Consider the following 25,699-nt stretch of genomic DNA (forward strand, 5'->3'; position numbering starts at 1 on the left):
ATTAACACTTCCAACACACAATTTAAAGCTAATCGCACCGATATAAAAAACAGCAGGTCTGTGATTTTTTTGAGTTGCTGATATGAAAACTATCTACATCTGTCAGCAATGATCCTTTGCCCCGTGTAGTAAATTATACCCTTAGACTTCTAAATCACATTCATTTAGACATTACACCATGTGCTCAAGCTGTTATTGCCCCGACTAGCTGAAGACTGGGCAGGTGTGTCAGGTGTCATAAATAAGGTCCTTAAACTATCTGTGAAGGAACTGTCCCAAAACATGCCTGTATGGTGCTTAATGCATGTAAAGTTAAATGAGGAATGGTTCATACTTTCATATAATACAGATTTGTAACCTTTATTTAATGAGGAGTTCACTCTTGTGGTGACCAGGTAAAGGTGAAGTCTCTTAAAAAATGGTTGTAGGGCTAAAAAGTTACATAAAAATATAAAAGAAAAGCACAAAACACAGCTGGATAAAGGTGGTAGATGTTTTAGTTTAGATTTGCAGGGAATTAATTGCAAAAATGTACCTTTAAAAGTGTGTGTGTGTCGCTCTCCTGCTGTAATAAAAACGTAATTTGGCGAAGGCGAGCAGAGCGCTCGTGTTAGCTGCAGGTGTAATTGTGCTCTGCCAGCGTGTTTAACCATGTTAGGAGAATTTAACTTCAAAGGATGCAAAGAAAGGAGCAGCGCAGAGTTTCTCAGCTTCACTGCTTCCTGAGCTCCTGCAGCCGCTCACCACTGTTTTCCTGTGATTGTCTTCCTTTTCCACCTCCTGTCTCCGGGGAATAGAGCAAAGATGCCGGCATCAGGACTTTGGTTATGCTGGACGAGCAGGGAGGTAAGTGTGCATGAGGGGCGATGGCGCAGGGTCACAACATATAGATGCGACCAGAATCGGCACAGTGATAATATGATTGCATTCAAATACAAGCAGCGCTACACTCCAGTCTTCACCTCGTAGACTTAGAATTAAACGACGTGTTTCATTTGCAGTTGCTTGGTTTTATTTGAGTATTTCCAAACTAATTCGTTTTGTCCTTAAAGGAATCGGTTTTGAGTTGTTTGATTTGTTGCATGTTTTCTTTGGTGAAGGTTCAACATGGTTTCCTTCTTTCTTTCAGCTTCTTTTAACATTTGTTTTCTTTGGCTAACATTTTTCTTTTTACTTTGCCTAACCGCTTTCACTTTGCCAGCAGCGTTTTATGGTTTTTCTGAGCTGAGGACGACGGTTAAAGGAACTGTCACGAGTGCCAAAACCATAACAGATCCTCTCAGGAAGATTTAGCGGCAGCAACCGCAGGAACCTTACAGCTCAACAACTCATTGTCAGGAACCGGGCGACAGCCTGGTCCCTGTGGGTGCTGCTGGCAGTGTAACCTCCGGGCTGGCCTCAGATCTGTTTACAAGAAATAAATACATTTAAAAAACACCTATATGACCTATTATACTGCTTTATATCACAATAAAGGCAAACAGGTCTGAGGACAGCTAACCTGGCCGTTCCAGCCCACTAACAGTCCAAACGATCGATTTAGCTGGTAATGACAAAATATTCAAGCCCTTGTCTATCAGCCCACCTACAGATTTGTACAATCCCTGATTAGATGCAATAAATGAGAACGTCGGCTCACAGTAACCTTAAAAGATATCATTTCTAATGTGAAGTGAATGATATTTACACTCTTGAGCGCCCTCAGTTTTCTGTTTCTGGGAAAGCTCGTAAACCAGAGCAGCCCAGTAAGAGGCCTGACTGCACCAGCATCACTCGGGGAGAGGAAAGCTCTCCCTCCTCCAACTCTCCATTTAGCCTTGCTGCCCCGAGAACTGCAGGATCGTTTGCAACAGCTGACTGGACGCAGGAGCCCGAGCTGACCTATGACCCCAGATTTGCACCTCTGCAGCACTTGGTGCTGAAGTCAACATTCATAGGCTGATGTGCTTTACCTCTGATGCAAATCATTTCAATTTGAACTTGAAGCCATCGCTGATCTTTATTTTGTATCATTCTTTAATGATCACCACACACTCAGTGACCCACTTCTCTATAATACCACTAACACAATGTGACGTCCTTTATGACCATCAATGACTGTAAACCAGGGATTTTACAAATTTGGGGAAAAGAATCTGTAAAGTCGTTTCTCAGTCCACTCCATATTTAACCGTGTCTCACCCTTCACTCACCCAGCAGCCGTCCACCACACAGCACGACGACGGCCCCGATGCTCACTGACCAGACGGACCAGAGTCCTTTCAGTTACACTGAGTCGTTTTAAAGCCACACACACAGTTTTCAGTTGACCCTCGTAACAGCAGCAAAAGGTGTGCTGTTCATGCTCACAGCTTCATCTACAGCTCATAAGGGCCACATGCTGCAGCTGTCACTAACATGCAAATAATCCAGTAGCTGAAAAATGTTTAAATTCTCCCAAGTTTTACACGTTAAATCAGAGAAAGGAAAACTGGGCAGCTTCCCGGCAGCTTACAACCAAAGGAAGAGAAAATCCATTCAGCACTGAAAAGGTCTTCAGCTGTAACGACCATCTGTTTCCTACGGAAATATTTCAGTAGAATTTTACAGCCTGTCACTAAATAAATGTGATTTCAATGTATTTTATTTGAAATGACAATTTAGTTACAATTACCTATAATACTCAAAGAATAAGGAGGCAATACATCAGATTTCTGCAGAAAACAAAGAAATAATAACACTGTAAATTTAAGTATGGAGAAAGTCATTTTACGTTGCTCATAATTTAAGGTTTTTATAGGAAAGGAGACAAAAACGATTCTGTAAAGTTAAATACTGCATAAGTCATTTTAGGTTCTGTGTGATGTCCTGATAATTTGGGTGGAAACATTTTCTTTGTGAAGTAGTTTGTCAGTCAGTTTGGGATGTGGATTTTTTATGGAGCGGTTTCACCTTAACTTACTATGTTAAAGCAAAGGAAACATGTTTTTTCTCTTCACTAATTTTTTAAGTTGTGTTTGTGATTTTGAAAAAGAAAGTTAGACTTGGCTTCATCGTTATCAGGTCACATAGGCCTCCAGATTTTGGTTGTATTTACCTTTTTGTAGTTTGGTAACGGTGAACTGAGCACACGTCTGATGGAAAAATAAAAAGACAGACGAATAACAGAACAAACATCATGCACATCAACAGAAAAGGCTAAAAAGATGAATCTACTCCATAATACAGCCAAAGTATTGCTCCCACAGAGTCACCCTGAGATGCACAAAGTCACTTTACAATATTTACAACTTTTATAAATATATCATAAAAATATTTAAATAAATATCATTACATTTAATTTCAAATAATAAACATTGAAAATCTGTTTAGTTACGTCCTTGGTCGTGGGCTGTGTTATAGCGTTACCAGGATTTCTCCCACTAAGCCCTCATGGCCGTCTGCGACTGGTACTGGAAGTGATGGGAGCAGCTGGAAACTAAGAAAATGTGCCAGCCGCCTCTAAAGCTGACTGACAACCGTTTCTCCTGCTGCGGGGTATAAACTGGTACTAAAACCTGGGTTTTGTGTGGGAGGACCTGGAGCAGCTCTTTATCCTGAGCTGACAGTCTGCTCGATCGGATTTGAGATTGATCTATTGATTTGAAAAAAAGGAAACGCCGATTTCCCCCAGAAATCTTTGTTTCCCTTTAACATCTTTGCTGAAACATTTACAGTTTCAATCAAATGAACCAAGAAAACAAAGAGAGAAGATTTACTTTCATTATTGGATTGTTGGGGACTCTCATGGAGCATTTTCTGGTCCCCCAAAAATCTGTAAGTGCACATAATTGCATTTTAGCCACCAAAGCGATGCACTGTACACTCAGATACACACCAGAGTACAAACGCTTCACTTGCTGCTCATCATGACTCATATTTCTGTCAATCAGTCAATGAAATTCATTCCACTACTGTCATCCCTTTGTCCTGACCAGAGCAACTCGATCGTGTCGAAGATGGCATGAACCATATCAACCAAGACATGAAGGAAGCCGAGAAAAATTTAAAAGATTTAGGGAAATGCTGTGGGCTTTTCATATGTCCATGTAACAAGTAGGTACTGATAATGTGCCCCAAAGGTTCTTTACATATGTGGTGGCGTCCAGTTTTTCCTTTTTCTTCTTTTTAAGTTTTTGTTTGACTTTCTTTCGTCATAGTGTCTGAAGTTGTTGTCTTCTCTCCTTTGTCCTCTCTTTCTTTCTCTCCTCTTCTCCTTCTGCTTCGTTCTGTGGGGGATAAATGACTTGTGTTTAATCAGAGCAACTGGAGCGCATCGAGGAGGGAATGGACCAAATCAATAAGGACATGAAGGATGCAGAAAAGAATTTGAACGATCTAGGGAAATTCTGTGGTCTTTGCTCCTGTCCATGTAACAAGTAGGTGCTGCTTGCCTGCCTGCCTGCCTGCCATTTAAAATTAAGTATCTAAGAGAAATAAAACCGAGGTAGAAGTGACATCACAATGGCCATCAGCCAATAGTCTGCTCTACTCCAGCTCCTAATAAACACTGAGCCTGGCCCACAATGTGGAATGATTAACGTCAAAAACGTCCCTGTTCAGTCGGCCCACTTAAGGTTAAACATTTCCTGTCACAATATGACGATTTTTTAAAAAACCCAAACATCTAAAACAATAACGTGATTTCCCGTAACAGTACGTGACACTCGTTAGGCCCAGTCATGTTGGTCAGTCAGTGCTTTTTCTTTTACTTCCACCTGATTTTATCTTCTTTTATTTAAATATTTGCTGATTCAGTAGCAACTCCCACATGGTTTACTGAAGGGATTTGCTAACAGTCAGCTGAGCCTGAAGGAGTCACCTGGATGAGTGATGAAAACGTCCAACGACCTTCTTTGGGCATAGCAAACATAGTGTCCCAGAATTTATAGCTCCCCAACTGGGAGCATCTCATAGTCCAACGGTCTGAACCATCACCGAACAATTGACCTCAAAAAGCTGCTAAAGTTCTTCCAAAGTTAAAATTGTGCAAGCAGCCATCCAGATTCACCACCCAGATTTTTACATACCTTGTACGGTCAAATGAGGCTGAAACAAATCTACAGGTGAGACCCAAATTCCATAAAGCCGAGCTTTAAACGTCCAGTCAACTCTCCCCCACCCAGCCAAGGCCATGCTTCATCAATAAGTGCCTCGCTTCTACCAAGTGCCATATTCTCTAAGCTTCCACTTCTCCAAACAGCTCTGTAATGGGAGTCGTCTACATGCAGGTGTAGCCGCTGTAGAAGTCCCACCTGTAGCAGTCGTATCGATTCCTCCTGAAGAGGGTTTTTTCTCATTAGTGATGCATGGTGGTGGGAACGGGACTTCTACAATGATACCGCTGCAGCTGTTGACCTTCCCAATTATAAAACGTACTTAGATTTAAAGAGCAGGGCTGGGGCTCCAGAAGCATCTTGGCACTTAGATCATCCTAATGTATTGACTCCAGATGGAAATGTAGCGATCTTGGTCCCAAAATGCCTTTGGCCAGCCTGGTCCAGGACTGGTTGACACTTCTCCTCATCTGCATGATCTCTACCACCACCACACTGCTCTGACATCCAGTAGATCCTCACCTGTTTGCAGGCAATGAGACCTTTCTGTTTCCCGTTGAACACCCCCTCCCCCACTGCCTTCTATGAGCCACCGAGCACCAATGACATGGAAAGACTGGCGAGCATGACCCTGTGAATGCATGCATGATGATGTAACTCATAAAGCAATGCTACACATGATGATGCTACGATCATGATGTTGATGTTTACAATGAAAATGATACTGATGGTGATCCTGATGAACAGCAATCGTTTTGTGCCAAACTCACATCGGCGCGTGTTCAGAGTTCATTTGTGAGCAGAGCTGTCGGTTCGTAACTTTACGGGTTGGACCAAATTTAAAGACATACAAAGAAAATAACGTTAACTGAAGTCCCTGCTTGGCAAACGATGGAAAAGAATAAAGAGAAGATAAAAGAGGAATGCTGCACAACAAAACTGTCAGATGCTCAAAGTATGGCAGCGAACACGCTGGAAATAGGAAAGAAATGACAGAATGACACATTCAGAGCAAAGGAGAAAAACAGGAGTGATCTGTGGTGTAGCTTGCAGCTAGAAACTGGGCTAGGACACATGCGCACTGAGATATTTTTAGGAACGTAGTCAGGGTCGATGTATAAAATGGGTGCATCATGCCACAGCACTGTGTGCAGGACCCTTGTTTCTGCTGCAGTTTGTCTGCAGCGCCACCTCTCCTGCAGAGCGCTGTGCTAACTTAGCCTTTATTCCACTCTGGCTGCTAAACACTGATGTTTGCTAAGCTCCCTTTCCTGCAGGGAACTCGCTCACATGTAGGTCAGCCATATCAGATAGTGGCAGCCTGCTGGGACATTGACTCAACCTGCCTGCACACATAGCAGGATGCTAAAAGATACATGTTTTTCAGCACTGCTGCTCACTGTACCTCCTAATCCCTTCAGCATGTCTCTCAGAATTAGCAGACCCCAGATTTCCCTCTTAAAGGCTTCATATTGTGGCCGTCTGAATGCCACTCAGGAGCTGGTGGTGGATTGCTCGACTTGCAGGTCGCTCAATGAATGAATGAGGCAGAATGACTTTAGTCTTACCGCGGGTCCTGCAATACTCATACCATCTAATCAGATCATCTCTGCTCAATCAGAGCAGATCTGATTAGAAATGTGCAGTATATCCTTTCTGAGACAGCAGGAAAGTAAATTGCAAATTAAAGTTTTACAGAAGGAGAGGAGATTGAAAAAGACGCAGCAGAAAGAAAGAAGAAAACAGATGGAAATATAAAGGACGTAGACAAGGGTAGAGTATGTGTTAATCATATTGGTGTGTGTCAGCAGGGACAGGGCGCTCAGCGAAGCCTTGCCTCAGTCCATTTCTATTAATAAGAGCAGTGTAGGAGGCGGCTGAGCCATTGCCATCCCCGATACAGCTAGAATACATGCACACAGCACTCCAAGGTTATAAAAGCTCAGCAACTGTGATACAAGCAAAGAAGTGTCAGGATGCCACTGAATGGGCAGGAAAATGTTTACATATGTACACAGACAGCATCGACAGAGCTCTAACTAAAGAGACAACTGTTACCTTCCACTCCATCTAGCTGCTGTGTGGAGCCAAAACAGATGCTGAATGTGACAGAGTGAGCTTTGATAGGCCGAGCTGCGATTGTGTTAGCACAGCTGTACAGACGCAAGCAGATGTGACTTTCGTTGAGAGATAAGCTGAGTCACAACCATTACCCCACTCCTCCGCCTCACCACCTCAACATGACCAGGACTCTGTGACATATAAAGACATACAGGTGTGGGGGTTGGGGTGGGTGATGCCGATGGTTCAGGAACAGGTAAACGAGGCGCTCTTCTCTGCTGACTCCCTCCAGTTTCTTGTTTTGTTTTGTTCTCCTTCTTCTTGTTTCGCAGTTTGTTCTCCGCATTGATCGTCGTCCCTCCCAACAATGTGACAGTCCTGTACACTCTGTGTTGTGTGTCTGCCACAAGCTCTGTCTCTTCTCTGTTTTCTGTCACACTGTGGGAGTGGGATGTGCTTTACTGTTGCAATAACACAGAAGTATGATGGTTTAGGATAGAGAGAAGGAATCAGGCTACAACACAGTTCAAATTGCAGCTATGTTAAGACACGAAATGGCACAGCGTACAGGGCTTGCCTGATTCTGAACAGTATGTTATATACCTGCAATATAACATCGCACACATAAGTACTGTGTTACAACAGAATGAGCCTGTACCTACCAAACCCAGTCTACCAGCCAGTCCATGCCTGCTATGCTTTGCTCGACTTTAGTCTAGTCCCACCATATATTTATGTGCTGGTTGCATGAAACCGATTAACACTGTGTGTCAGCTACATGCTAATATATTTACATATGTGCTGCTGCAGTACCTCAAATCCAAGGCTCTCTTTGTTAGGTTTGACTAATTGGAAGCCAGCCTGGTTGAGGTAAATGGCGAGTCGCTTTTTTCAAACTGTTGAGTAACTTCCTCTTCGTCACTGCCGGTGGCCAGGATGAAGAGCGGAGCCAGCAAGGCCTGGGGGAATAACCAGGACGGGGTGGTGGCCAGCCAGCCCGCCCGCGTGGTGGACGAACGCGAACAGATGGCCATCAGCGGAGGCTTCATCCGCAGGTAGGAGGAACGCTTGGATGGAAATCACAAATGTGCGATTTTACGGGGCACATTCATCTTGTCTGGAATATTTCGAGGCAAGATGAGGGTAAATGTGCACATGGCATCGTTTTTGGCCTCACCGGCAGCCTGACTAGGCTAGCAAAGCAGACCAGCCTTTATGTAGCACTGAGATGTCCGTCCGCTCTCGCCAGCCACTTTGTTAGATGCGCTGTTCTAGTTCTCTTACTTTTCCTAAAAGAACTGCTTTAATCCTTCATGGCATAGAACTGACAACATGCTGGAAACATTCCTGGGTGACTTTGATATTGATCCATACTGCTGCTACAGACCCATGATCCGCATTTCCCGCGCTCTGTTAGATCAACACGTTCTCACTCCCAAAGCGTAACATTTTACGCTAGGTGACAAATCGTCAACATATTACGTTTTCGGCCACCCAACACGTTCCTACATGACGACATCGGAAAACTGAGGACATATGAGAACTTAAAATCGCTTTGGGAAAACACTATTTCACGTCATTACAGTGCTGGTTAAGGTTAGGTTTAGGGCTGCAATACAGGGCAGGAACGTCTATTACCGCGAGAGCGTAATTCCACTGGATTTAATCCATAACCGGCGCGTACCATAAGAACGCGGAAGGTCACCTTTCGCGTTCCTCAGGAACGCTGTGGGATGTGACAAAACGTCGGGATGCTGTGCCTCGGGAGTGAGAACGGGCTCGTTAGATTGAGATGTGGTGCCTGTGAAGATCATTTGAATACAATGAACTGTAATGATTTGATCTTTGTGACGTGGTATACTAAGGGATACACATGATCAGCAATGATACTCGACATTGCTGCAACATTTCGTCAGTAATCAAGTGTACAAAAGAAAATCCCATCACTAGATCACCACCAGCCTGAACTATGAATCCATGCTTTCATGGTGTTTGTGCCAGATCCATCCCGATGTCACAGCAGAAAGTTTGAAATATCCTGGTATTTTTCATAATTTCCTGAACTTTCCTTCAGCTCACTGGCAGTAACCACATACACGGATAATCAATTATTCCACTTTTTACGTAGAGTCGGCCTTAGTCAGTATTTAAATGTACCCACACAGGTACTCACAGGCAGTGTTGGGCAAGTTACTTTGAAACAGTAATTAATTATAGTTACTAGTTACTTCTTCAAAAAAGTAACTGAGTTAGTAACTGAGTTACCAGATTCTAAAAGTAATTGATTACTTGAAAAGTAACTATTGCGTTACTTTAAAAAAACATTTAATCCTCTGGGGTCCAGGGTATAATCGGCCATTTTTAACTCCTTGTGATGTTCCCTCCACATTTCACCTTTAACTGTTTATCTGCCTTGTTTGGTCTCATTCTTTTCAGCACAACCTCACGTGTCTGAATTTACAGTCATGTTTTCATTTTGACAGACTGCATTAACACAATTGATTTAAAATCAGACACAAAACATAAAATCAGAGTAGAAAAAGTGATATTTTTACTGTAACAACCACACATTTCAAACTATTTACAGAACAGCAGAAAGTGATCGCCGCCCACGGGAGCGCGCAGCTGCTTAAAGCTGTAGCGCCCAGATTACTTACAGTTGCAGGATTACTTCCTGCAACTGAAGGTGCGGTGAGCTGAACACAGCTTCAACCGTCTGTTTGCTGAAAAATAGTAACGCGACTGCACCTCATTTTCTTGTTAGTAACAGTAACAGCGTTGTAACGATAGCAACAGTAATTAGTTAGATTACTCGTTACTGAAAACAGTAACGCCGTTAGTAACGCGTTATTCCCATCACTGCTAACAGGTACTGAAATCAGCTCTACTTTTAGTACTTTAGTGATACTTAATGTAACAGCGAAAGAGCAAATGAAGGCGTTTCTACTTGAATACCATCGACTAATAGAAAAAGCACGAGTCCACAGTTCAGCATCTACTGAAGGTCGAGCTACATTAGCTCCATGAACAGCTGTAAATAGACTGAAAGTCAGATAAAGACGAGGAGCAGCAGAAAAAAACATTCATTATCTGGTTCTTGTCTTGTTGTCTTCATATGTAATCAGATTACCTGATGGAGAACTATAATCCAAATCTATATTCTTGAGAACAACACAGGCTTTAGACTTTAATGTGGATATTAGATTATATCATATTTCACATTCAGTTTTTTTAATCTAATCTGTGTCTATATATTTGAAAGATTGTGAATTGTATATCTGGATATTTAACACTGTGACATTGTGATATTAATAAAGAAACACAGTGACCAGGATCCTGCGGTCAGTCTCTGCTCTTTGGAGGTTCAGAGGTGAAATATGGACAACAGCAGTGGCAATATGTGCTGTACTAGTTACTGCAGAGATAAATGTGACCTTTTGTATGGTAGGGTAACAGACGATGCCCGGGAAAACGAGATGGATGAGAACCTGGAGCAGGTGGGTGGCATCATTGGCAACCTGCGCCACATGGCTCTGGACATGGGCAACGAGATCGACACCCAGAACCGCCAGATCGACAGGATCATGGAGAAGGTACACGCACATGACGAGAGATTTCACAGCTTTTCAGCTTTTTCTTCAAGCGCACCGGGTTCATGTAATCGCTGAGTTGAGTCATCATGCTTATTTAGTGATTTGCCTCCTTGCAAATATAACATATAACCAGTGTGGACACGAAGGAAAAGCTTGGAAAGCTTGGTTTGTATACGACACCAGCTCAGGTTCACAAAGCTCAGCCAGGTTGGGTCTTTTATAGGCTGCAAGGTTTTCTCCATGGATATTCCAACATTCACTTACATCCCTGTTTCCTGGTTTGGTTTAACTGAAACAGTAAGAACATCGAGTGGCCATGTTGTGAGGATGTGCGAGAGTGCTGTGAACATGCCCGTAAATTTGCAGTTGATGAAATGCTGGTGATTGGTTAGAAAGTTTTAAAATAATGTCCAACCTTAAGACTTAAATAACTTAATGCCTTTGACGCAGAACTGTGCAACTCTTCATTCTAAGACATAAAGGAATGACAGTCATTAAAATCAGGTCAGAGATAAAATGTAGAAACAGCAAAGAAAAGTTGTCTTACCTTTTATTTTCTTAAGCATTTCTATATTTAATGGTCTCTTTGTATAATAGAGTCTTTTTAAAAAGCTCCATCTCTAAATTCAAAGCTCTACCACACCAAAAGTACAATGAAATCTATCTAACCGGGTACTAAAGATAAAACACCAAAATACAGATCTGTGGAATCAATCAACAAAGCCCTCTCATTACTTCTTCCTCTCTCACAGGCCGACTCCAACAAGACCAGGATCGATGAAGCCAACCAGCGCGCCACAAAGATGCTGGGCAGTGGCTAAACGCCCGGAGTCCGGAGCGTGAACGTCCCGGCGTCCCGCGCCACGCATCGATAGGCGCTGACATGCTTTCATCATGGTATTGACCTTCTAGGTTTGCACACATGCACATATCACCTCCCCGCCCATTGTAAATGTTGTTCTGTGTCGTCTGTCGAGCTTTTTCAAAATGATTGTCCTCGTAAAAAGATGATTTCTTATACTCCGTATATCATTCTTTCCAAAGGTTGTATATAGTGCTGACTTGATGGATCTCTAGCTCACCTGTGAAGTTTTTATTCTCTATGTCAAATATATATATATATATATATATATCTCACATATCATATATATATACATATATATATACACACGAGTACACTTCTCTGGATGACAAGTATATAATAGGAATGCTGTACAAGCTGTTTGTTTTTTCTTCCTTTTCGGTATCTCAGTATCGTCTTAGTAAAACTGTGTCATTACATATAGGCTACTGTCATGCTCCTTATTTTGGTGTTGTCACAAAAACAGCAGGAGAAGATCGATGGCAAACACGAGTCACTAAGCGGCGGTACAGTTGGGCGGGACGGCAAAGAGCACTTACAATCAAAAGGCAGTCCTTGGTCCATTTTCCTTCATCGCAATCATACTGAGTTACTGTTTAGACAATGTGCAACTAGACTCTCTGTAGCTGTATTAGACATTGCATTCCAAGTGATGTGAATTGTGCGTTCTCTGCATGACAAATGGTAGATTTTAGTCTTATAAATAAAACCTGTCTGAAAAAATATATATAAAAAATGATAACATGGCAGTAGCAAATTGACAAAACGCATGCTCGGTATTAGGACACAGTTTATCGTTCCATACTCCTGCAAGTTTGCAATAGTGCCACTCTTTCTGTCTCGATATATTTACCGACTGTGACCATCTCGTTGTACAATAATGCAAAAGGGATCAAAAAAGTGAGATGAAGTTGAAACAACTGAGGACTTTGGGTTGTATTGCAAAAAAATGACCTGTTTTCTAAATGATTATGCAGTTCAGTGATGAAGATGTTGATTATATGATGAAAGCTGAGGACTGGTTGTGTACTGTATCATAGGTTTTGGATGCTCTGAAAAAAATAAACGTTTGCAATGTAAAGCAAAGACGCATATTTCTGAGAGACCTTACTTTTATAAGAAAACCGTATATGTAAGTTTATTCTCCCCGTGTGGTTTGTTATTGGTAAGAATAATGACAATATTAAATAACAATTACAACTATACTCTGAAACAAAAAAATACATACAAATGGGTTTTTTTGTTGCTTCTGTACTTTAGAGCTATGCACACCAAATCGCCAAAATGTCAAGTAGTTAGAGTAAGGTGATGAATTACCTAAACCTGAATGACACAATAGGTTAAACTGTGAGATTGATGTCCTCAACGCATGTAATACTAAAGACTCCCTCTCTGTATCCTGTCAGTGTGTGAAGTGGTGGACATTTTGTAGCTAGCTGAATTGATTAAAAGTAATAAACCCTAGTTGCATCCGTGTCTGTCTTTATTGCTTAGAGACTCCAATCTCAATCTCTAACGTCCAGGGTGGCATTTACCCAAACTACCGCTCACTTTTTAGATTACATCTGATGTGGCAGACAGTCCACCCGATGGCCCTGTTTTCTCTAAACAAGAAGCCAGCAGTCCAGGGATACACTGACAGTCAACAAGATAAAGCATTTGATATTCATCTTTGTGGTGTTTAGCTTTGGCGCAAGTTTAATATATGAGAGGAACCAGACTGAAAGGCAAGAAGTGATTCCTAAAGAACCAAAACATTCAGAAATGTCAGCTGAGGAAAACACAGTAAATACAGAAGTTTCAGTCGAATAACCACAACTGCTAAAACGTTTCTCCCTTTTTAACGACCTAAATTTAACTTTAAAAGGTTTTATTGTTTCATAATTAAAAAAAATTACAAATCCCTTCTGCTATCCTTTTTTCCTTTCACAAACTTCTCCTCAGGAAAAACACAATTGTCACATTAAAAAAGAAAGATTCACACTTTTTTCACATCAACTGTTTCACAGTGTTTGTCATTTTCTGATATGTTGCCAAAATTTCCATATAAGCAAGTTACATGCTAAATATTAGCTAAACTTCCACGTGCAGCGTTAGCTTACCTCAGTGCAAAAACAACAAGCTTAGCTGTGTTTGTTGTTGAATCTACAGAAAAAAGAAAGAATACCAATCACAAAATTGTTTTGTATGGGATCAAGTACTGTTTTACAGTTGCTATGATGGGCTAGCTAGCTACTAGCTGTAGCTTTATGTTTAGTGAACAGACCAAGCAGAAAACTCTGGGGGCTAAAAATGAAAGTGGCACAAACTGCAGGTCTTCCACCCGAGTCCAAACTGTTCCCCACTGTCCCCATTTCAAAATGCCAATCTTTGCCTCAGAAATTAACATATTTAAGCCAAGTGTTTCTACCTTGATTCAAAAATATAAGGAGGGATTTTTTTGCTAACTCACTCATTTAAGTCTTATTATAGCTCAAACGAAGCATTTCTCAAATATGGGTACAAAAACATTTATGGCAGCGATATCCTGAGGTTTCAAAGTGGCAGCCAGTCAAGGATGATAAGCAATCCTCAGCCATGCTTTATACAGCCTAAAGTGTATGTTTATAAAAAAAAATTCTTCTCAGAAAAGCATTTCTTTTCTTTTCTTTATTAATTTTTCCAATATTACAAATATATTGTCAAGTTTGCTGTTAGCCAAGTTCAGATTACCCATGTTGGTTTACTGGTGATGGTTTTAATGGGATTAGCTAACTTCTCAGTAAATGCTAACCGAATGCTAGGGGAACGTAACTGGTCAAATTGTGTGCATCAAGCTTCTCATTTGAGCCAGATGTGCTATATGGACGAGAGAGTTAATGAATTAAACTGTGGTACTGTAGTAGGACATATATTTGTCCATATAGTGTACCGGAAGAATGTCATGATTTGGACTAAATGTGGCCTGATGGTGGTGTCGTGGAAAGTTTGTAATGTACATCAATGACTGCAACGTCAGAAGACGCTTTCTCTTTGGGACACACATAAATGTGAGCACCTGATTCCTAATGAAGACAAATCGTGGAGGGAAGAGCAGAAAGACTCAACGACTGAAGAAAAAAAGGTAAACCCGAGCTTCTCTGAAAACAAGAGAAAAATGTTTAAATTATTACAATAATGATGCATTTCAGCCAAGTTTAACAGAAAAAAACTAAACCTTTGTAATGAACCAAATCCATAATTACTTACTACGGTACACAAAAAGCATTTTATTCACATTTCCTCGTTTTGTTTTAAGTCAAATGCTTTCAAATGTTCATTCTAGTAAAATCAAATATATGAAAGTTTATAGCTCATTTAATGATTTGACTTTTCTTCATGCAAAGCACAGTATGGGAGATAAAACACGGAAAAAATATTTGACAGGAAGCCAAAATAAATAGATGAGAACTGGACTAATCTTCCTCGAGTGAAGTTATCATCAAGTTTCTTTAGTGAGTTGTACTTTCAGCCATTTGATTGTTGGTCTGACCAACATAACATTTTGTTGTATTTCAGTTTCACACTTTGTCTGTAGTGTGATTCTAATGCGTACATGTTCCATAAAGTCATTTTTATAGAACATATATTACATATACATTAGGGGTGCAACGATATTCGTATCGATATTGAACCGTTCGATACAGTAGCTTTCGGTTCGGTACGCATATGTATCGAACAATACAACATTTGTAATTTATTTTATCAACTTTCCTTCTGACGATGCTGTCTGTGTTGAGCGCTCAGTGAATCTGCGTTCGACTACTCCGCCTAGGCTGCACTGTCGAGCGCAGATCCACTGAGCGCTCAACACAGACAGCATAGTCAGAAGGAAGAGCGCAGGGCAAGCTAGCAAGACAGAAGTTAAGCTCTCCTTGCAACATGGACCTCCCCCACCCTCATTCAGATCTGGCCTTTGGAATTATTTTGGTTTTCATGTGACGTATGACCCTGAAGGTAAGCGAGTCATGGACTAAAGTAAAACAGTATGTTGGATGTGCCATGCAATGCTCAATTACATGGGTGGGAACTAGTGTGTTAGCGCAGTTAGCTCGTTAACGTGTTGGCCGTCTAGCCCCATGCACGGGGCGATCGGCGGTAGCTCGTTAACGGAGATTTGCCGTGTTGTGGCGTTAAGGTCATTTCAACGAGATTAACCTGAAAGCACTAATGGGAACACAACGAATATGACTGCACATTTACGCCGACATCATCCTAGTGCAAAGACAAAAACAACAAGCATGCTACTAACTTTAGCCGAGTCATTTAGACAGCTGTTAGCACATGATTCTCCTTATGCTGCTGAGAATATAGCCCAGAAGAAGCGGATAGTATAGCTTTTATTTTGGAAAGAGACATTTCTCTGTAATAAACTCTCTTTTCCAAAGATGAGTGATTCCTCAATCAGATACAGGGCTTGCAATATCGCTAGCCCGACGTCCTGGGGCTAGCGATTTTTTTCAGTCGGGCTACCAAAATCTATCTCTGCCCTGCCCGTCAGGCTATTGTAGGAAGGAAAAATATATGTCAATGCTTTTGCATTCTTTCAGAAATGTAGCTGGGTAATTATGTCATTGGCATCGGTGAGCCACTGTCAATATGTGACATATTGAGGTCGCGTTTGAATTTGCGCTTGTTTTTTTGCTTTCACTTTGCAATCGTGCGAACTGTGTATAGAGAGCGACAGCACTGATCTGTGAGTGATGATAATTTGTGCACCAATTCCTCTGACATCGTCTTATTAATCGTTAGCTTACTATGCAAACATGACAAGTGAAATCTCCCGCAGCTTAAACATGTGAGAGGTTGATCGCGCAGAGAATCGCTGAGCTTATGTGAGTGCGTGTGTAAAAGCAGCAGGATATATATTTCAGTTCTGCTGAGCCAAATAAGACAGGTCAGGGTGAAGAAGTGACAGCCAAAGAAAAGCTTACCACAAAATGGAAAAGTTATGACAAATCAGACTATAAGGCAAAAAGAAAGTGCAGCTTTATGGTTTCATGGACAAAAGAATTTCTGTGGCTGCGATATGACGAGCTAAATAACCAGGGCTGCACATAAGTGGTCCGCAGGTGCGCATTCGCTGTCAAAATAAAAAACACGCACAAGGGTTAGGGTTAAATTTAAAAACTGTACTTTTGAGTTAAAATATATATTTATAATTTTAATAAATGACAAATTAAAAAGGCATGAACATTTTTTTTGTATCGAAAAAATATCGAACCGTGACACCAAAGTATCGAACCGAACCATGAATTTTGTGTATCGTTGCACCCCTAATATACATATATATATGACAATGTCAATAAACTCTCCATTTTCAAAACTATTTCTTTCTGGAAATTGTTTCAAGGTTCAGGCTTTACAGGGATGATTTATGGTATTTTTTTATCTGTTTTGATTTTATATACTGTTGTTTGTTTGTTTGTTTGTTTGTTAATTAGTTAGTTAGTTTATTTGCTTGTTTTAATCAATTTTAAATCATGCTTTTTATTTGTTCTTGTTTCTAATGTCTCTGTAAAGCACTTTGAATCACCTTGTTGTTGAATTGTGCTATACAAATAAACTTGCCTTGCCTTGCCTTGCCTATGAACAGCAAATTCAAACTATTTTAACTGTGTCAATGAGAAGAAAAACACAGCAGCCAGATGAAGAAAAGAGAAAAGATTACTTTTAGATATGCATTTTCTGACTGTCCAAAATAAAAGTGAAAATAAAGGTGGTTGCAAATGGAGAATTTGAGGACTTTTTAGTTGTAGAAGTTTCTAATGTGTAGTTAAACAAGTCCCACCCAGTAAAGTAACTGTGTTGATCCGTCCACAGCCCTGACATAACACAGCATGTTGAAAGAGTAGGTTTGTCTGTGCAGTCCTCCCTTCTCAGGTTTATTCAGGCCCAGCGATGTGGACCCCAGCCCATAATCCTCCTGCAGACACACCTGTAGAGGAGAGTATAAAGACCTGCGACTCAACTGTGTCAGACACGAAGCTCCGAGGAGTCTCTCCACGGCAGCTCTGCAAAGAAGCTCCACAGCTACCAGACCCACTCTGAAGATGAGTCCCTCTGTCAGCCTGCTGCTGCTCCTGCTCGGCCTCTCTCAGGCTCATCCTCTCATGGAGGAAAGAGGAGGAGGAGAGGGCCAGGTGGAGGAAGACCACACCGTCGATATCACCACCAGGATTCTGACCGCAAACAATGGCAGCAATGAGATCCTGCTGGAAGGAGACATCCTGCTTCCAAAAAGCAGAAATGCCATTAAATGCCGGAGTTACCAGAGCTGCCTGTGGCAGAAAGACAACAACGGCCTGGTGACGGTTCCCTTCACCATCAGCAGCGAGTACAGCAGCGGGGAAAGGCAGCTGATCAGAAATGCCTTGCAGTCCTTCCACAGCCAGACCTGTGTCCGCTTTGTCGACCGTAAGAACCAGAACGACTACATCAGCATCGAGAGCCAGAACGGATGCTTCTCTTTTGTGGGCAGACAGGGAGGGAAGCAGGTCCTGTCTCTCAACAGGCAGGGCTGCGTCTACTTTGGCGTCGTCCAGCACGAGGTCAACCACGCTCTGGGCTTCCAGCACGAGCAGACCAGGAGCGACCGCGACTACTACGTCAGGATCAACTGGGAGAACATCGACCCACAGATGGCCTACAACTTCAACAAGCAGGACACCAACAACCTCAACACTCCCTACGACTACTCCTCCATAATGCACTATGAAAGAACAGCCTTCTCCATCAATGGCAGGGAAACCATCACCCCCATCCCCAACCCCAACGTCCAGATTGGCCAGAGGCAGGGCATGTCCTACTGGGACATCAGGAGGATCAACCTGCTGTACGGCTGCTGAAAACACACGTTAGCTTGTCTGATTAGAAGTTTTCATTTGTTCCCAAAGGTTCTTTCATCAATGCTTTTTCAGTGTGTTAATATTCTCTTTAAAAAAGTCAAACACAAAAATAAAGTGCATTAAAATGGTGTTTTGAACATGTGTGGCTTCATCTGGTTTGCAACATTTATGTTCCTTTGGTCTGGATCAGATGTTCCTGATGGTTTTAAACGGTGTTTGTTCAAACTTTCATTGATTTCAACGAGCACCGTGACAGAGCCTCCACCATGTTTCACAGATGGCTGTAGCACTCACTGCTGTACCTCAGTCCTGACTTCCTCCATATATACTGATGACTTGAAGAAAAATCTAATTCTAATTCAGGTGTAAGAATTTGTTCCTGTTTCTTAGGGAAATTAACTCTAATATCCAGTTTTCCCATATTATTGTTATTTTTCTAAGGAAATTGATGTAGTTTTACTTGAATAATTCATAGATTATTTCTAAGTGGCTTAACAAACAAAAAACGATTCCTTCAGACCCCTGAAGGTGTGCTGTGGTGTCTGGTACCAAGAGTTTAGTGAAAGATTGTCTTGTCCTGTAAGTTGCAAGGTGGGGCCTCCATGGATCGGACTTGTTTTTCCAGCACTGGAGAATTTGGAAGACAACTCAACACCTCAAGCTCATTGTTGTGCTCCTCAAACCCTTCCTGAACCCTTTTTGCTTTGCTGAAAGAGGCCACATCCATAAGGCAATATTGTTTCCATGAAAGGGTGTACATGGTCTGCAACAATGCTTAGGTAGGTGGTACGTGTCATAGTAACATCCACATCAGTGGCAGGACCCCAGGCTTCCCAGCAGAACATTGACCAAAGCATCACACTGCCTGTTTTGGAGATCCTCTGACCCGGTCATCTAGCTATCACAATTCAGCTCTTGTCAAACTCCTCAAATCCTGAAGCTTGCCAATTATTACAAGGTTCAAGGTTCAAGGTTCTTGATTTGTCACATGCATAGTTATACAAGTATAACACACAGTGAAATGTAACTTGAGACGCTCCTCGACATGTGCAAAAATGGGGGGGTAGAGGAAGAACATTATATATATAGTATATATAAACAAACATGTTCCTGCTTCTAACTTGTCAACTTTGAGGACAAAATGTTCACTTCCCCCCTGATATATCCCACCAACTAACAGGCATCATGTCACCAACTGTCAGCAGTCATGATGTTATGCCTGATCAGTGTAGGGTCAATCTGTAGGCTTCTAAAAGAAGACGGGACTTAAAGCCTCGGTTTTTTCACAAGTGCTTTGCATTTGTGAACTGAAATGTAGCTAATTATATCCTTTCCCTCCACATGAACAAATGAGGGGAAAACACCAAGAAATGAAGGATGAAAAATGGTGTTTATTACGATACTTTGAAAGAGATTATCAAAATAAATTCCTTTAGTTTTAGATCAAAATACACAGCTTTTTACAGAGGAGGGCCAGGCCTGAGAGTACTCCGAAGCATTAGTGCTGCAGCGTTGCTCCAGAGGAGGATCGCTCTCCCTCTCTGTGGCTCAGGTTCATCCATTACTGAGCAGGATAAAAACATCCTTGACAAAGACCAGAGGATGTTACGGGAACACGGCGGACTGTTTGGGTTTTGGAGCCACTGTAACAACACACTCTGCCTCATCATATAAACTTGCTCTCGATTCATTCGTTTTCTGATTCATGATGATAAATGTAACATTAAAAAAATGCATTGTATGCAGCAGTCAGTCAGTCAGTAGATTTTTGGCTATCGAGAGAAAAAAAGGATACTGTACTTATGAATAAACAATAAACAAATAAAATAGTGTGTAAATACATATTCCAACAAACTAATGCATTCTCATAAAATTATTATTGATTAACAGAAGCAGGTTTGTGGAAGCTGCCATGTGCCCCCACTATATTTTAATATAGTGCCCAGGAGGGACACCTCCCTTCCCACTCCTGGCATCTAATGTATGTGGCTAGACACCAGTGGAGGAGAAGAGAACCTGTAGGTATGTATGTGCTCCAGAGGGCCATAAAATTCATACCTGCACCTCCCAACTTAAGATGTGAAGGATTGTACCTATGTTTTATCAAGGGCTCCCCCTCATGAAAGAAATGAATGTGTGAAGAACAGAGACAACACCACTGACAATAAAATGTCATCCTCATCTCATAAACATGCTCATTTATTACCAGTATTGCCACAACCTGCTATACTGCTTGACTAATCTACGATAACTGTCAGTAGATTAGACACACAGTCCATCCATCTCTAGACAGCTGACAACAAGCTGGCTAAACAACAGCAACAGCTGATTATAGGCTAATGTTAGTTAGGTGCAAGTGTCCTAAAACTCTCGCTTTACCTCTGATAGACAGTTTGATTACACATTATATGAGTTTATTCACTAAACAGTCCAACAAAGTTGCATCGATTTCAAAGGCAGTTTCACTAACAGAGGCTAACAGCGGCTAACAGAGGCTAATAGCGGCTAACAGCGGCTAATAGCGGCTAACAGCAGCACTTACCAACATCATCTCAGTACAGACGTCACTGTACACAGGAGTGAACATCTCTGACTCCCTGACCTGTATCGGAGCCCTTTCACAAACTTTTACAGCCTCTTCCAAGGTAAATCAAGGTGGACGTTTCTCACTCATTATTAGCATTGGAGTTAAAAATGGACCTACCTTCGACTGGATCCGCCCCAGGAGAAAAACTCAGGATCAGATCCAGTCCAAACAGTAGTAGAAATACACCCGTTGTAGTGATTTTCATGGCTCTCTCTTGACAAACTAAAGCATCTTTGTCCTACAGCAGCCGCTGTCTTCCAGCTGTTCCCTACTCTCACAAGAACTACAGTCAGAAAAACTGTTTCACGAAATTATTGTCAGTTGGTTTTGAGTCAAGGTGTTAATTTTTGAGTTCAGGCACTTCAACCTGTACATTTCAACCTGTACACTGACAAAGTGTCCTAAGCAAGTACTGCAATCTGCACCTATGAACGGCATACTCTTCATGTATAGATAAGAACACATAGTTGTCTATGAATGTTTTCTGTCCTGAAGTTGAGTTTTGGTCATTAAAACTTATGTCTGCACTGAGACTTGTGCACATACTGTATCTGGCTGCAGGCAATCCCCCGAGCACAAGCAGCATGCCTCGTTTTCCACACGTCCACTCCTTCACAGCCTTATTTGTCACACTACCCCTACCTCGCTCGCTCTCCAGTCTACTCAACTCCACCCCCTCCGTGCCCTAAGACACCCCCTCCCCCACCGCCTTTATTTTAATATATTCTCCACTAGCCTCTCTTTGATCACTACTCTTATCCTGCTGCCGAGCTGTGTGAAGACAGCTGCCCCATCTCTCTGCCAGTCACTGACACAGTCTAGGATTTGGTTTTGTCAGAGTCAGCACCCTGCAGAAATAACAGTGTCCTGTAACACACACACACACACACACACACAGACACACACGCACGCTCTCACACACACACACACACACACACACACACACACGCACGCTCACACACACGCTCACACACACACTCACACACACATGGTTACATTCCTATCCGATTGTTCAGTCTGACGTCACTAGCCGTGTCTGGGCCTAAACTCCGCTGCAGGTCCATATATCAAACGATCACTGTGGCATTACTGAGAGTTGAAAAACTGTCTAAAGTCTTTCATCTTTAATAAAATGATCAGCGTTCTGCTCTACCAGGTGTAACAATTGAGTTTAACATCCAGGCATCCATGAAAACAGAATTTATGACATTTAACGGAGTTAGAAGTTAGCAGGAAGTTAGCTCGCTAGCTTCTATCTAAATACAATATAGCATGTCCTGACTGCGGGGTTTTGGAAACAAATTAAAACGTACAGCTCTGCTATCACTTCCAGCATAAATGAAGACAGAAAACTAAACAGCAGTGACGTTTGTAGGGCTACTGAAGTTTGGCTAGCTGGTATATAATGATGTGCTACGTGACCGCTAGCGACACAGCTATGTTAGCATAATATAAACAAGCTAACTTTTTTCCCACTCGATAAAAGTTAACGTGAGTGTTCTCGGTGGTCAGGAACAAATGTAATCGCATGGCAGGATGCTGTAAAAGGACCAAACTTCAGCCAGGAGAACAACTGAGATAATCCATCCACAATACGAGGTTAGTCATTCATATACTGCTGCATGGGCTGGGCTGTAGTTACATCCTAAGGTTTTAAAAACTGAGCTTAAATAAATGATTAGCGGTAATAAAAGCCGAGGGAGGTCAACAGTGATCACTGAGTTTTTTTAGGAGCTTTTTGAGATCAAATAGAAGAAAATACAAAACATTAAACATGTTAACAACACAAAAGCCATATTAAACGCAGACTACTTTAGGCCCGGAAGTAGGATTCGTCACGTCATCACTTAACAATCGGATTATATATTCTTCACTATGCCATAGAAACATGTAAAAGATTATCCAAATAAAAGCCTTTGAAGTCTTCGAAAAACAAAACTCTGGCATGTGTAGAATTCCTGTTTTTGTCTCTTCAGAGTTAACTTATTCACATACACAGATACCAGGATTAGAGACTGTATATTATAGCATACTGAAAAATCGTTGTTTCATAATATCATGGTAACATCATGGTATCAAATTTGGCATCAAATATCAATTTCATTTTATTTATATATCACCAAATCACAATAACAGTCACCTCTGGGTGCTTTGTACTGTCAGTTAAGGACCCTACAGTATTAGGCCCTAAAAATCAGATGATTACCAAAGAGCAAACAGTTGGTGGTAGGTGGGAAGAAAGAACTTTTCCATCCACCCATTCCTTGGATCATCCCTTTGAGGGTCGCAGGGGGGCAGCTGGAGCCTATCCCAGCTGTCTTAGGGCGAGAGGCAGGGTTGGCCCTGGACAGGTCGCCACTCTGTCACAGGGCTAACACACAGACAGAGGCTACGTCTACACCAATCCGGATAAATTTGAAAACAGTGTTTTCATCTAAAAACGCTCCGCATCCACACTATCGTTTTCAATCATTTCCGAACACTTGTTCATCCACGCTGAAACGTTCCTGTCCTGCACATGCGTGAAACATAAGACGATTCGATCTGCCCTTATTTCTGTCTGCTGTTTATTTACTTTCCAGCTCTTTGAAACGTGGCGGCAAAATGTCGAGGAAAAGTTTTTTAAGTGGACTAACAATGAGGTTGTTGCTGTGAGTAACACAAAAGTACAAAGTTGCAAAAGCGAGTGAGAATTAAAGAATTTGAAGAAAAGCTTTTTGGAGCACGTACAGACTGATATTAATCTTTAACAAAATTGAGAACAAACAAAACAGCTGCTGTATAACGCCCTCCTGCTATCTTAGTTTAATTGGTCACATGACTGCATGATATGACTCAAATGTGTCATTGTTTCCGAAAGCCTGCGGTTGCGCTGTCCACACTGTGACACGAAAACTGCATTTTCAAATGTATCCGCTTTGGAGATCGTTTTCAAAAAGCTCAGTTTTCCTTGACCAAAATCTGCGTCTCAGTGTGGACAGGAGGCCAAAACGCAGAGGAAAATGGCCAGAGACCATTCTCACTCACATCCACACCTATGGGCAGTTTATAGTTTCCACTTAACCAATCCCCACTCTGGAGAACTTTTCAATATTTTAAGTTAAAACAGAAGTGCAGAGTGCTAGGACCAATTCTGTTTACATTATACATGCTTCCCTTAGGCAGCATCATTAGAAGACATAGCATACATTTACACTGCTATGCAGATGACACCCAGCTCTATCTGTCCATGAAGCCAGATAACACACACCAATGAGTTAAACTGCAGGAATGTCTTAAAGACATAAAGACCTGGATGGCCGCTAACTTTCTGCTTCTTAATTCAGATCAAACTGAGGTTATTGTACTCGGCCCTGAAAAGCTTAGAAATATGATGTCCTGTGACCTTCAGTGTGCATATTAAAAATATGTAGGACTGCTTTCTTGCATTTGTGCAATTCCTGTCTCAAAATTATTCTGAAAACTAGTTCATGCATTTGTTATTTCTAGTGCAGACTTGTCCCCAAAACTCCCCAATTTATCCAAGATTCTGTATTGACTGGGACTAGAAAGCGAGCATATACTGGCTTCTTTTCATTGTCTCCCTGTTGAAACCAGAGTTGAATTTCAAATCCTTCGTCTTACTTGTGAGGTCTTGAATGATCAGAATCACTCTTATCTTAAAAACCTCATATTACCACATCGTCCCAATAAAGCACTTCAATCTCAGGCTGCAGGCTTGTTGTTCCGAGGATATTTAAACCTAGAATGGGAGGCAGAGCCTTCAGCCCCTCTTCTGTGGAACCTGCTCCCAGTATGGAGTTTGGAGACCTAGACTCTAAACTTTTAAGATTAGGCTTCAAACTTTCCTCTTTGCTAAAGCATATAGTTAGGGCTGGACCCCCAATCCTCTCTTAGTCATGCTGCAATATGTGTAGGCTGCTGGGGGGATTCCCATGATGCACTGGGTGTTTCTCCTTCTCACACCTCTTTTCACTCACCATTTGTTTATACGCTACCCTGTGTTTAATCATGAGATATAATTAATCTCTGGCTCTCTTCCACAGTGTGTCTTTTGTCCTGTCTTCCTTCCATCACCCCAAATGGTTGCAGCAGAGGGCCGCCCCTCCCTGAACCTTGTTCTGAGGGTTACTTCCCGTTAAAAAGCAGTTTTTCTTTCCCACGGTCACCAAGTGGTTAATCATAGGGGTCCTTCTGATTGTCAGGGTTTTTTAAACAAAGTAGTACAACAACTTTTAGTAAATGATTGAATATTCCTTAAAGGTTGGAATCATAACAAAGAGGCAACGAGTTTCTCTGCATTTTTCCGACATTGTTTTAATTAAGTTATCTGTATTTCTCTATCATTCCACTTCAACATTATTTTTAAAATAAGACACAGATGACCTTTTAAATAAAAATAAAATGCTCTTTATTGTGTGGCAGTAGTACAAAGATTGTTTTTCATGCGCTTTGCTGCTTCTATTTTTATTACCATTATTACCGGTCCATACATGTAAAGGAGAATAAATGAATATTACAGCCATGACTGTGCAAAACAGAATCTGGGAGTTGGAGCAGATAGGGAGCGAAGTGAGGGACATGACACGAATATCCGTGCAGCTACAATGGCGGAGCAGAGACGTGCAGAGGCAGTCCAAAGGGGTGGGGCTGCT

The 25,699-nt window shown here is 41.6% G+C and overlaps 2 protein-coding genes across 2 annotated transcripts in view; both read left to right on the forward strand.

Annotated features, from left to right (window-relative positions):
- snap25a (synaptosome associated protein 25a) overlaps positions 1–12,924 on the forward strand; it is a 32,691-nt gene extending 19,767 nt beyond the window's left edge. Inside the window, exons 4-8 of the mRNA XM_040016909.1 lie at positions 798–846; positions 4,280–4,397; positions 8,072–8,191; positions 10,585–10,729; positions 11,482–12,924. Of these exons, the coding sequence (XP_039872843.1) occupies positions 798–846; positions 4,280–4,397; positions 8,072–8,191; positions 10,585–10,729; positions 11,482–11,550 (501 nt within the window). The 3' untranslated portion in view covers positions 11,551–12,924. The remainder of the gene's footprint in view (positions 1–797; positions 847–4,279; positions 4,398–8,071; positions 8,192–10,584; positions 10,730–11,481) is intronic.
- A 4,238-nt stretch (positions 12,925–17,162) lies between these two features.
- On the forward strand, positions 17,163–18,730 carry LOC120725567 (high choriolytic enzyme 1-like). The gene has a single exon (XM_040018601.1). The coding sequence runs from the start codon at positions 17,663–17,665 to the stop codon at positions 18,455–18,457; it is 795 nt and encodes a 264-aa protein (XP_039874535.1). The 5' UTR covers positions 17,163–17,662; the 3' UTR covers positions 18,458–18,730.
- Positions 18,731–25,699: the final 6,969 nt, after the last annotated feature.

This window comes from Simochromis diagramma, unplaced genomic scaffold (genome assembly GCF_900408965.1).
Source record: "Simochromis diagramma unplaced genomic scaffold, fSimDia1.1 OVJJ01000802.1, whole genome shotgun sequence".
NCBI classification, from domain to species: Eukaryota; Metazoa; Chordata; class Actinopteri; order Cichliformes; family Cichlidae; genus Simochromis; species Simochromis diagramma.

Excerpts from the sequence above, each read along its gene's own strand:
- LOC120725567 (XM_040018601.1), top strand. The coding sequence starts at position 17,663 with ATGAGTCCCTCTGTCAGCCTGCTGCTGCTCCTGCTCGGCCTCTCTCAG.